At 41.2% G+C, this 14056-nt stretch overlaps 1 protein-coding gene across 2 annotated transcripts in view; it reads left to right on the forward strand.

Annotated features, from left to right (window-relative positions):
* LOC131521613 (zinc finger protein 236-like) overlaps positions 1-14056 on the forward strand; it is a 94224-nt gene that overhangs the window by 9999 nt on the left and 70169 nt on the right. The window contains exons 2-5 of one of the 2 annotated variants that reach the window (XM_058746529.1): positions 3695-3810; positions 4350-4514; positions 4704-4882; positions 13890-14017. In XM_058746529.1, the coding sequence (XP_058602512.1) occupies positions 3695-3810; positions 4350-4514; positions 4704-4882; positions 13890-14017 (588 nt within the window). Of the gene's footprint in view, positions 1-3694; positions 3823-4349; positions 4515-4703; positions 4883-13889; positions 14018-14056 lie in introns of both variants that reach the window. The other variant, XM_058746528.1, reaches the window with a different exon arrangement.

A 14056-nucleotide genomic window follows, 5' to 3' on the forward strand; every position in this document is an offset into this window, starting at 1 on the left:
TTGTTTTTGTTTGCAAAACTTCTTTTCTTTTGCAATTCTTTATTTTTGTTTACAAAAAGCACATTTATTTTTTCTCTATACTTTCATTTTCGTTTGCAAAACTTTATTTTCTTTTGCAATGCTTCAATTTTCTTGCAAATATATATGGCATTAAATTGACTCCATAAACGTAGGCATAGAGTGTAAGTCTGTGGGAAACACTGCAGCAGTCTTCAGTAAAATGACTGGGACACAACACAAGGTTGGGGCTTTACTGCTGTGGTTTTGCTGTAAAAATTAACTTTAACCATTTGATTCTTCACAATCTATTTTCCCGGGTACGCGCGCGCAACAAGTGGGCGTGCAATATGCTAATGTTTCATGTTGACGTCAATATGAAACGGCTTGGGATTCGTTTTAAAGGTGCCATAGAATGGAAAACTGTATTTACCTTGGCATAGTTGAATAATAAGAGTTCTGTACATGGAAATGACATACCTTGAGCCTCAAACACCATTGTTTCCTCCTCCTTATGTAAATCTCGTGAATAAAAAAGACCACTAAAAAATAGTCGAATCAGAACATAACACCGACTGTGATGTAAGAGTCGGGATCACTAATAGTTGCGCCCCCAATATTTGCATATACCCGCCCATGTTCTAGGCCAGCTGAACCATCAGAAGTTCTGCAGGTTACGTTATTGTAAAGAAAAAAGCGAGGACAACAGCAAAAATGGCAGATCATGGAAATAAATGTTATGTTCCAAGCTGTGCAGGGCATGTGAAGTGCAGGGATGGGTTGGTGTCTGTATTCAGAAAGGCACAGAAAGCAAATAACGCGTTCTAATAAAATAACGCAAGCCACTATAGGGACATGGTTAGCTCCTTGCTAGCGGTAGCCTGTTACATTACATAAGATTTCACTTACCACATAAACAGAGTTAGGAGAGATGACTGAGGATGATGGTGAATGATTTACAGATTCTGAGCACCACTGACAAGCATCTGATCTTGTAAAATGTGTGGTAAATACTGCCGCTCCATAGTATAAACAGAGTTTGTGCGATCGTGAATCTCCAAAGTGAAAGTGAAACCAAAAAACTATCCTGCTTTTGAAAGCAGTTTCAATGCCCAGCATATTAATAGCGGCTCCTTGATGCTCGCATTTTATTTACAGTATAATTACCCAATGATATAACTGTGCAAGAAAGTATTGAAATATATACACTGAACAAAATTATAAACGCAACACTTTTGTTTTTGCCCCCATTTTTCATGAGCTGAACTCAAAGATCTAAGACTTTTTCTATGTACATAAAAGGCCTATTTCTCTCAAATATTGTTCACAAATCTGTTTAAATCTGTGTTAGTGAGCACTTCTCCTTTGCCGAGATACTCCATCCACCTCACAGGTGTGGCATATCAGATGCTGATTAGACAGCATGATTATTGCACAGGTGTGCCTTAGGCTGGCCACAATAAAAGGCCACTCTAAAATGTGCAGTTTTATCACACAGCACAATGCCACAGATGTCGCAAGTTTTGAGGGAGCGTGCAATTGGCATGCTGACTGCAGGAATGTCCACCAGAGCTGTTGAATTGAATGTTCATTTCTCTACCATAAGCCGTCTCCAAAGGCTTTCAGAGAATTTGGCAGTGCATCCAACTGGCCTCACAACCGCAGACCATGTGTAACCACACCAGCCCAGGACCTCCACATCCAGCATCTTCACCTCCAAGATCGTCTGAGACCAGCCACCCGGACAGCTGCTGCAACAATCGGTTTGCATAACCAAAGAATTTCTGCACAAACTGTCAGAACCCGTCTCAGGGAAGCTCATCTGCATGCTTGTCGTCCTCATCGGGGTCCCGACCTGACTGCAGTTCATCGTCGTAACCGATTTGAGTGGGCAAATGCTCACATTCGATGGCGTCTGGCACTTTGGAGAGGTGTTCTCTTCACGGATGAATCCCGGTTTTCACTGTACAGGGTAGATGGCAGACAGTGTATGGCATTGTGTGGGTGAGCGGTTTGCTGATGTCAACGTTGTGGATTGAGTGGCCCATGGTGGCGGTGGGGTTATGGTATGGGCAGGTGTATGTTATGGAAAATGAACACAGGTGCATTTTATTGATGGCATTTTGAATGCACAGGGATACCGTGACGAGATCCTGAGGCCCATTGTTGTACCATTCATCCATGACCATCACCTCAAGTTGCAGCATGATAATGCACGGCCCCATGTTGGCAAGGATCTGTACACAATTCCTGGAAGCTGAAAGCATCCCAGTTCTTGCATGGCCAGCATACTCACTGGACATGTTACCCATTGAGCATGTTTGGGATGCTCTGGATCGGCGTATACGACAGCGTGTTCCAGTTCCTGCCAATATAAATTCTGGGTATCTCTTGTTCTTTGAAACCACAATAATGGGGAAGAGTGCTGACTTGGCAATGATCCAGAAGACGAACATTGACACCCTCCACAAAGAGGGTAAGTCACAGAAGGTCATTACTGAAAGGTGTGGCTGTTTACAGAGTGCTGTATCAAAGCATATTAAATGCAAAGTTGACTGGAAGGAAGAATTTGGTTAGGAAAAGGTGCACAAGCAACAGGGATGACCGCAAGCTTGAGAATACAGTCAAGCAAAGCCGTTTCAAACACTTGGGAGAGCTTCACAAGGAGAGAACTGAAGCTGGAGTCAGTGCATCAAGAGTCACCACACTCAGACGTCTTCAGGAAAAGGGCTACCAAGCCACTTCTGAACCAGAGACAACGTCAGAAGCATCTTAACTGGGCTGTGGAGAAAAAGAACTGGACTGTTGCTCAGTGGTCCAAAGTCCTCTTTTCAGATGAAAGTAAATTTTACATTTCATTTGGAAATCAAGGTCCCAGAGTCTGGAGGAAGAGTGGAGAGGCACAGAATCCATGTTGCTTGAAGTCCAGTGTGAAGTTTCCACAGTCAGTGATGATTTGGGCTGCCATGTCATCTGCTGGTGTTGGTCCACTGTGTTTTCTGATGTCCACAGTCAACGCAGCCATCTACCAGGAAATTTTAGAGCACTTCATGCTTCCTTCTGTTGACAAGCTTTATGGAGATGCTGATTTCATTTTCCAGCAGGACTTGGCACCTGCCCACACTGCCAAAGGTACCAAAAGCTGGTTCAATGACCATAGTGTTACTGTGTTTGACTGGCCAGCAAACTCGCCTGACCGGTATTGTCAAGAGGAAGATGAGAGACACCAGACCCAACAATGCTGAAGGCCACTATCAGAGCAACCTGGGCTCTCATAACACCTGAGCAGTGCCACAGACTGATTGACTCCATGCCACGCCGCATTGCTGCAGTAATTCAGGCAAAAGGAGCCCCAACTAAGTATTGAGTGCTGTACATGCTCATACTTTTCATTTTAATACTTTTCAGTTGGCCAAGATTTCTAAAAATCCTTTCTTTGTATTGGTCTTATGTAATATTCTAATATTTTGAGATACTGATTTTTGACTTTCATGAGCTGTAAGCTCTAATCATCAAAATTAAAAGAAATAAACATTTGAAATATATCAGTCTATGTGTAATGAATGAATATAATATACAAGTTTCACTTTTTGAATGGAATTAGTGAAATAAATCAACTTTTTGATGATATTCTAATTATATTACCAGCACCTGTATATCATTAACAGTTGTTGTTGTTGTTGTTTTTGCTCTGCAGATGGTGGTCAGGAAGCAAGTTCAGAGAGCCAGAAGCATGTGGAAAACAAATGTAATATTTGCTCCCAGAATTTTTCCAGTGAGAGTCAACTTCAGAGACACCTACGAAACCATGAGGTCAATGATAAGGCAAGAGATTGCACAATATAATCTCACATAAGATCTGATCTGTATTGACAGGTGAATTTCATATGAGATATCATTTAACACATGCTTTATATTAAGATTTAATGTATAAATTATAATAGACTTGCATGAAATACTTATTTGACAGGCTCATAGCCAACTAACTATCGTGTGAATAATCAGTAAGATGAGTAGTTCACAAGCATGCTGTGAACAATTAAAAATTTAAATCACTATTGCTGAAAGCCTACTGCATTTTCTCTATGTTTTATACTTTTTTTTTTTTCAGAATGCTGCTCAAAATCCTCAAAAAAGCTGTTCTTGTGCATATGAAAAGATTCATTCAATTTAAATATCAGTGTCTAATGTTAAGCATTGATTTCTGCCCAAATAACTAAAAGTAGGGTGCCGTTTCAGTAGTGTTTTTTTTTTTTTTTTTTATGTATTGGTTCTGTTTTGGTAGTAATGGCAAACGTGCTGGTCAGGAACTGCAAATAACATAACTGTTACTTACTTCTTCCTGGATGCAGCCATATCGGTGTGACCAGTGTCCTATGTCCTTTAATGTGGAGTACAATCTTGGCCTTCATAAATCTACTCACACTACCAGTGAACCCAAATGCCCAGTATGCAATAAGAAGTTCTCAAGAGTGGCCAGTCTGAAGGCTCATGTCACGATACACGAAAAAGAAGAGGTCAGACAACTTTCTTTAAATCCACTGGACATATATTCTTTATGGTTAATTGAATATTTGGTATTTGTCTCAAAGTAAAGACAAATAAGTTTGATCCTGCCAGTCAGGTTAATTCAGAATGAAAATACTAATTGTCTTTCAGTCTCTTTTTGCATTATTTTTTAGCAATATTATGCTTTGTGTTGTCAGAACTTCCTGTGTTCTGAGTGTGGAGATGAATTCATTCTTCAGAGTCAGCTTTCTTTGCATCTTGAGGAACATAAGCAAGAACTCAGTGGAACAAAGTCACACACTTGCAAGACCTGCAGCAAAGAGTTCTCGACACAAAACCTGCTGAAAGAACATTTGAAAAGTCATGCCAAGATCAGGTGTGATTACATAGTGACTGTTGAATCAATGATGTTGTCTTCAGCTGAAGGGTTTAGACATAAATGGAAAACACTGTCGTCATTTATATGTGCATTTTTTTTTTTTTAAAAGGAGATGTTTAATCAAATGTTCACACAGCACTTCAGCATGCCTCCACAGTTTATCTAGTCAAAAGAAAAGATTTGGTCACTATAAGAGACAATCAAATAAGCCAGGTTAACATTTCTCAGAAATTATCTTTCTGTTCCATGAAATATGGAAAGCCATACAAATTTGAAACAACATGAGGGTGAGTAAATTAAAAAATGATAGCATGGTTTTAATTTTTCCACAAACTAAACTCTTTAGGCACACTGAATAATCTGTGCACTCAAAATCATGTCCGTTGTTGTTGTTGTTTTTTAATAAGTTCATTCTACTAGGAAAATAAGCTGAATCTCAACATGTCAAGAATAGGTCAGCCCTGACTAAAGTTTATTTTAACAAGATCCCTGTTCATTTCAGCCTGAGACAGTTACAGTGCAGAATATTTCAGCACAGATTGTCAGTGTAATGCAGGCTTTCAAAGAGGCTGTTGGTGCAGTAAGTATAATACATCTAACCCAACAGTAAACTTGCAAATAGTAGGAGCAGCAATGAAATACTGAATCATACCGCAAGCCAGCACATTTATTTGTTAACCCTTTCGAACACTGCTTCCATTACAGTGGCCATCACTTTTATTTTCCCCACCCAAATTGCAAAAGATTTTTAGATGGGAGGCTGCTCAATCTCTGAATGTTCAGATTAGTCTATCATGTAGATTTATGTGTCAAAACAAAACATTATTTTAAAAGAAGCTGGGTGGCATGTATAAGCTGAAATACACAACATGAATTTTAAAATCTGAACAGATTTTTAAAACACATCATACACTTACTTTTTTTTGGTAAATGGTTACACAGAAAAACTGGACATCATGCAAGAAATTATTGAGAATCACACATTGCTGGACATTCAAGTCTTAATGAACATAAACTCACTCAGAAACATGCACTTCACTGATCGGTTGCATTTTAAAATCAGTTCAGAATATTAAACATAATTAAAATCCTTTAATATAGTCTGAAGAAAAAAATGGAGTCTGTGTCCAATATACAAAATGGTATTTTCTGTGAAATTTGTAAATTGAGACTGCCCAATAATTGCAGACTGGCTCTGACATATGGAAAGTGTTGACTCCTCCAAACTGCGAGTAGGTGCAAAAATATGAGAAAAAATCATGGTGTGTATTCCAGCAAAGAAAAATATAAACCTAATAATTCAAATTCATATCCTAAAAACGCATACATTTTTTAAAGTGAAACTGAGAGATAACATTAGACAAGTCATGATGCCGTGTTGAAGAGCTTAACTTAAAGATTGCCAACAAAAGCCCAAAATCAGAAGCACAAGACAATCTGAGAGAAACACAAATGCATTGCAGATGCTTGAGTGATATTTAGCAATTTAAAGGGAACATAACACACGCGGTTTCTGCCAATCTCATGGTAATCTTGAGTACCTATAGCAGGGATCCTCAAATCTGGCCCACGAGATCCACTTTCATGCAGAGTTTAGCTCTAATCCTAATCAAACACACCTGCATGCTAATCAGTGTCTTCAGGATCATTAGAAAATCATAGGTAGGTGAGTTTAGCTATGTTCACGCCATGTTGTAATTATGGTAATTCCAAGATGACAACATGTGACATTCTACTTGGAGCTAAGTTATGTGTTTCTATGGCAACACTACTTGTAACACTACTTACAACTTGTAAGCTAGGAATGTTTTGAGAGTTACGACTTGTGATAGCTATACCTGACTGCCGCCAGATTCATTTAGGCGCAACTTAGGCGTTACTTAGGCTCAGAATCCGAGGACATAGAAAGCTCTGAGTAATGTAATTTGTTGTCATCTCAGATTTACGTAATTACAACATGGTGTGAATGCACCAAAAAACTTTATTGACTTTTATTTAATTTGTTTATGAAACATTTGTCACCAAAATGCTGAGAACAAACAAACACACTTGCACAACTCCATTGCTGCCCCAGAGAAACAAACTGCATCCACTGTTTCCTTAATGCTGGGTACTTTGGGGAGCTGAAGAAGGTTGTTTCCCTCACAACCAAAAATGTCTCCGATATGTATGTAACATTGGTTTCCTGAATAGGGGAATGAGATGCTGCATAGCCGTTGCTTTGGGAACACATTCGGTGTGACAATTGTCTACCATCTTGTCATTCTATTAGCCAGTAGCGTTAGCACCGTCCCAAAGGATACAAACGTATGCTGTGTGCTTTATCATCAGATTTCTCATCGTCCTGTTCCCCTATTCAGAGAACCAAGGTTACATACGTAACCGAGACGTTCCCTGTCATAGGTTCACTCAAGCTGCATAGTGATCGCTATGGGAACAATATACCATAATGCCTTCACATACCTGAAGGTAGCTGGAGACCAAGGAAAAAGTCTGCTCAAGCAGATAAGACCTGGGAGCCAGGAGCCGTCCTCATGTCCAGACCATAGAACTTGATGAAGGTGTTCGGAGTGGACCATTCTGCCGCAACACAAATATCCTCCAAAGAAGAACCCTTATAGAGAGCCTGGGAAGAAGCCATGCCATGTGCCCCATAGGCTGCAGAGATAGCCTTGATCACCCAATGAGACATCTTCTGTTTGGTGACAACAGCTCCTTTGTTTTTGCCAAAACACACAAACAGCTGGTCACACCTACGCCACTGGGCCATGCGGTCGACATAGATCTTCAATGCCCTCACTGGGTAGAGGCCAAGAGGTCGCACATCAAACTCAGCCCTCAAGTCAGTAGGGGAATAAGCCTCCAAAACTACCTGTTGTAATCGAAATGGCCTAGGCGACAACAGTAATTTAACCATCCCAGGAGCAAAGTCCGTACAAGAAGTGCTGACAGAGAGAGCCTGCAGATCTCAGATTATTTTAAGGGAAGACAGAGCCACCAAAAGGAATGTCTTAAGAGTCAGAAGCTTTTCCAACACTGACTCTAATGGCTCAAACAGAAAACCTGCCAAACCCTCCAGAACGATAGATAAGTCCCATGAAGAAATTTGTGCAGGGTGGAAAGGTCCAAGCTGTTTCGACCTTTGCATAAAATGGGACACCAGCGGGTGTCGCTCAACAGAAACTGCCGCCACTCTAAGAGTGGCAGGGGCTGCCCCAACTGAAAAGTGGCTCTGCAGAAACTCTAGTACTGGAGCCACAGGGCAATGAATTGGGTCTAGGTTGTGCTACATGCACCAAGAAGCAAAACTTTCCACTTAAGGGTGAGCAGGCACTTCGTAGACGGGGCTCTGGAGCTCATAATTGTTTCGGTAATCTCAGCCGAGAGACCAGAGACACATTAACACACTCTACTCAGGGGCCACACCCACAGCCTCCATAAGTCCATAAAACATACCCTCGTCCTGAGTTAACAGTTCGGGCCTGAGGGGAACCTCCCAAGGAGGGCTGACTAACAGACTGATCAAGTCCGAGAACCATATTTGAGTGGACCAGAATGTGGCTACTAACAGCAGATATCTCACCTCATCCGCCTGCACTCTGAGCAGAACTACTGGAATCAGGTGGATCTGGGGAAAAGCATGGAGACTAGACCTGGGCCATCATTGGGTTAGAGCATCCACTCCCAGAGGCAATGGAGGAGACAGGGAGAGCCAGAGCAGGCAGTGGGTAGTTGTGCTCGAAGCAAACAAGTCTACCTCTGTTCGGCCGAACCTCTGAAGTACAAGACTCACCACTTGGTAGAGCCTTGCATTTCAGCCCCAGCCCAACAAGGCCCAACTTACGTCCCTAGGGCTAGACTTCGAGCCAACTTTCACGTCATAGCTCACACACGGGCCGGGTATCGGGCACTGGGCATTTTAGGCTTCTCCTTCTTTTTATTTCTTAGACATTCATCAGTTAAGGTGATGGAAAAGATGTGCTGTGCTGGTGGACACAACACAAGATCAAGACTCTCAAGATTGGCTTGCAAGGTGTTTAGTGTCCCCGCCAACAGCATAGCAGCAATTGACTATGAATGTGTCGGGAAAAATATCAAGGAGATATTTTAATTATTTATGAATAAACTAGTGTTTTCCGAGTCAATGTCTGCTACAAAAATACAGTGGACAATGCACCTTTCGTATGGGTTGCGTAATCAGAGAGTGTTATGAGTGTCAGCGCACATTTATCTAGGTTGAAAGTTTAAACTAACGTGGTATGCTTGAAGTGTTTTATATCTATGGATTTTATTGTAGGCAAGTCACGTGTTGATTTGGGATCACTGCTGGCCGCTGACCGCTTGGTCATAACTTAAAAAAATGTTAAAACTTGAGTTTAACAAACAAACCCCAACCCATCAATAATGCATCCATGGTGTTTTCAGACTACAAGACGCCCCTATCTGGACTCCCTGGTAATGGAGCGAAATTCTTTGGCTCTTGATCCACCACTGAAATGGCCTCATGCGGAGCAGGCCCAACTGAACCACAGGGAACGCTGCTGTCATAAGACCCATCGGTCTGCGACATAAACCTATGTGGACTAAACGGCCTGTTCTGAAGTGGATCAGGCAACTTTATAATGAGTGAACATGTGTGGGAGACAGTCATGCCAACATTGTGTGAGAAGTCCACTCCTAGAAAGTTGTCTATTGGGCAGCAGTACACTCTTCTGAAGGTTCACACGAAGTCCCAGGCCAATATAAGCCAGTCATCCAGGGAATTCAAAATCTGTATGCCCTAGAGCTGCAACAGGGCCAGAGCTGCGTCCATACATTTCGCCAGCCCGAATGGAAGAACATGGTATTGGTAAGCTTTGCCCATTCTTTGACACCGAACTTTCTGTGACTCTTGACAATCTGGATGTGGAAGTATACATACTTATTTATCAAGCCTCTAAGAATTACTCTCAAGAACACTGCTAAGAATTGAATTAAGAAAAAAATTCTTGGCTCAAAGCTGCACTTAGTTAGTTATCAATCATCTCAGTCGTAATTTAAGCGAAGTGTAGGACTAAATCTTAAGTGTCAGACTTAGAGATGATTCACGACACTTTGCTGTGCCACAGACAGGATTTTAGATGACGACATACGCATGGACCAATCACTGAATAGATTTCCTTAATTAAGAATATTCTCAGAAAAATTCACACTGAATGGTTAAATTCCTAATAGGAGTTTACATTCAACACACATTTGACAATAAAGAATTTTCAAGTGAATACATTATGGCAAGTAAACGAAGCGTCATCACAACTCAATTTAGGGTGCCGATAGACGATAGTATAGTGTATCAACGATAGTCAAAGATATTGCCTGTTGCTGATGCCTTTGACGACAGCGAGATGATGATTATTATTATCCGTCAAAAATAGACTAGGTGCCTATCTTTAGTGATGCAGCGCAGAGGGCCGCTTCAGAAACTTGCCACGGCGCAGCTGATCATCTCCGGTGGCCGTGGAGCTGTAATGCGCCGCAGAGGCGTGCAGTGTAAATGAGGGGTAAGAGATTTATTCATCATACAGTTTAGATCGCATAATACTCGTGCAGTCAGTTATGATGTTCTTTGTTAATGTAAATGTTCTTTGCTCGTTTTGAATAACTGAGGAAATGTAACCGTTTCTTTAACTGCTCGTTGCCAAACATTTCAAGAACATTCTTCCTTTCCTGAAAGATTCGCACACCTACGTCTCTGTCTCCTCAGCGCCATCACAAGCCCCTAATGGCAACTCCTAATCACTTGAGAGACCTCTCGAGCTGTCTTAAATAACTGGGAGAATAAAAGTGAGTCTTAGCTTTAAGAAATTTGATAACTTGCTTTTATACTTAAGTTTGTTTAATTTCATGAATTCTCTGCACTAAAGACTAAAATGGCACTTTGAGAAGCTTGATAAATATGGGCCCAGATCTAGGGTCACAAGCAATCTCCGGTTCAGATATAAGACCAAATGGACTTTAATGTCAGCATCCTGAATTTTCTGAAAGTTCTCAAACCACCATCCTTTTTGGGTGCAACAATATAATGGCTGTAGAAGCCTGGCTCCATCTGTGTGGGGGGTATTTCCTCTATAGCTCCTTTCTCTAGGAGTGACAAAATCTCCTGACTCAAAACTGTGATTCTCCAAGGACAAGCTTTTGTGGGCAGAATCTCGCTGAAAGGAGGCGGGCCTTTCCAGAATTGGATGGTGTAGCTGTGTCAAACAGTATGAAACACCCACTGTGAGATCTTGGGCAAGCATTTCCATGCAGCCACATAATCTGCTAGAGGCTTTAATCACTTTAAAGGGGTCATCGGATGCCCATTTTCCACAAGTTGATATGATTCTTTAGGGTCTTAATGAAAAGTCTATAACATACCTTGGTTAAAATTTCTCAATGGTAGTTTAAAACATCACCCTTTTTAACCTTTCAAAAACAGCTCTTTTAACAGCAAGCCATTTTGTTGCATGTCTCTTTAAATGCTAATGAGCTCTGTTCACCCACCCCTCTCTTCCGTGGGTGACGAGCCATTCTGATGAGAATGTTTACTTTAGCTGCATTCATTGCGGAACTTGCTAACTAGCACATTATTAGAAAAGGCAATAAAACTTAAAAATTCATTAAAAAACTTGCACTCACTTCTTCTGTAGGCGAGGATGGATCACAAATGATTTGAGCGAACATAGACGCATTTAGGTAGATCAGGGGCGCATTCCCTTCAAAAACAAAAGTAATCCACTGTATCTTCAGCGGCTCAGATGTCGGGAGTAAATGATGACTGCTATGTTCTTTATTACATCCAACAACAAAACACCTCAATCGCTTAGGAGACATTCTTATCTACCTCTGCTCCGGCATTGAAACAATGGCGAACTGTTTACAGCTCACTCAGGGCGTGTCTATGGTTAAACACCAGTGTCAATCAACAATCGTAGGAGGGCCATGGGTCTGTGTGATGTCACACAGCCAAGAATCTGAGAACGGCTTGATTTGAGAAAGGGGATATTATTTATAGGGATTAAAAGAAAATCACCGGGTGGATTTTTATCATTATAGGGTGGATGTGTACAAACACTTCAAACACACATTTATGTTCAAACAACATGTAAAAGTGAATTCTGCATCCGATGACCCCTTTAAATAATGTCCAATTGCCGATCAGGCTGACTCCCCACACCAGCAGTTGGAGCTCTGAATGCATGCGCAAATCAGCTTGATAAGACTGGTGCATGGTCATCGAATGAAGAGTGGCTGCTGCCTGTCCAGCAGCGATGCAGGACTGTTGGTTTGGATGGCAGTAGAGGCTGTGATATCCAAGAAGGTGCTGAAGTTAGCGCAAGATAGGCCACGAGATTTTCTTCGATGACCGACATCGCTGCATAATCGTGCACCGCCATTTTGGAAACTGTGGCAAAATCAGCGTAGCAGGATTAGTAATGCGTGCCGAAAACAGTTGTGTCCAAGACTTAGAAACCTTGTGGTGGAGGACTTGGAAGAAAGGGAGAGGTTGATCAGGCTGGGCTGAGGCGGGGTGTGGCTGGTCAAAAATCGGTCATCCAAGTTTCGACTGGGCCTGATTTTGAACTGGTTCGCTATTCCATTCAGCTTGTCTACAGCACGAGTAATCACATCGAATAACTCTGTAAAGACAGGGAAGTGTGTTTCTCCTGTCCGCTTGAAGGGAGAGAACAGCACAATTCACTCACAAGGTCCTCAGAATCAGATGGCCCACAACCAAAGGAAAACGAATGACAAGCCTCTGGGGTAGGCCGCTATTCGGCATTAGTAAAGAAAAGGGGGTCCGCGTAACGATCTTCCAACTTTTGCATGTGCCCCGGCAACAGACCTCCATTCCATCCTCAATGTGCTCTGGCTCATTGTGTCTACTTGAGAGAAATATATTTCTCTGAAAGACGCCAAGAACGCAAGAGATACATTCCTATGGGCGAAAGAAAAATCTGCTTTCTGAAGGAATGAAAATCTGATGACAGAGCACAGCACATTCTTGTAGCATACGTTCATATCCTTTTGTGTGGTGCTAGCGCTATTGGCCAATAGAATGGCGTGATGGTATAAAGGCTTCAGACATTCGTCACACCGAAGGTATTCCCATAGCGACGATTACGCAGCTCAAATGAAACTATGATGTGGGACATTGTTGATTTTGTGGTCTAAAAACAATGTCAAATCCTTCTTGAGCAAGTCCTGTGCCGATGACTTCCATAACCCGAATGAAGCACATCTCTTGCTCTTGCTCTTGCTCTCGGTCTCGCTCTGGTTGAAATGCATGTGCTCTTCCCGGAAGAAGTGCCCATACAAGGAATTCCGCCCTTTATGACATCATACAGGGTCATTATATGAACCCTGAAGGAGTGTATTTGGCACAGAAATACTCCTTCATATGTCCAACTCGTTTTTTGAGAATCCAACTAACAGTGTGAATAAGTCAGAATGTATGAAATAGCATATCCTCCCAATTAAATATCTAGTCCAGTCTGTGTCTCCAACTCTTGCAATTTAAAATGTTATGACTGGAAATCACATCAGCGATATCAGACAGTTGTGTAGTGTTGAAAGAACAGCAATCCGATGATTTTAAAAGTCCTATAGCATGTGGGTGGCATAATCTGTAAGGCATTTGGATGTAAATAAAACACCCCTCATCTTATTATTTAGATATCACAATGTTTGTAAGTTAAATGCTGACTTTCAATAACCATTTTGTAGTTATGCTGTATGGTTACGCAATAGACATGTCTTTTTGAAATGTGATGTATTCTTGACAGGTTTTATGAGATTCATCCACTTAGATACCAGTTCTTTGTATTGTTCGTTTGTTTGTTTGTTTTAGTTAGTTTTTTACTATGAGCTGAATAATTAGATCAGTTTTGATTCATTTATTGTGAGTATATTAATCCAGATATATTGTATGTACTGTTTGAGTTCAGCTTTGTTGCTCATACTCTGATCCTCAATTCATTTTAAGGCCTGTTATAACAAGTTCAAGAAACTATAAAAACATTGATCGGAGAGGATTCAAGAACGTTTGTCATCACTGTGGGAAGACATTTAAAAAACCCAGTCAGCTTGTTAGACATATACGCATTCACACAGGTAAACCCAAATACACATTTTTTATACTTGAAAAGACAA

This window comes from Onychostoma macrolepis, chromosome 16, assembly GCF_012432095.1.
Source record: "Onychostoma macrolepis isolate SWU-2019 chromosome 16, ASM1243209v1, whole genome shotgun sequence".
Taxonomy (NCBI): Eukaryota; Metazoa; Chordata; class Actinopteri; order Cypriniformes; family Cyprinidae; genus Onychostoma; species Onychostoma macrolepis.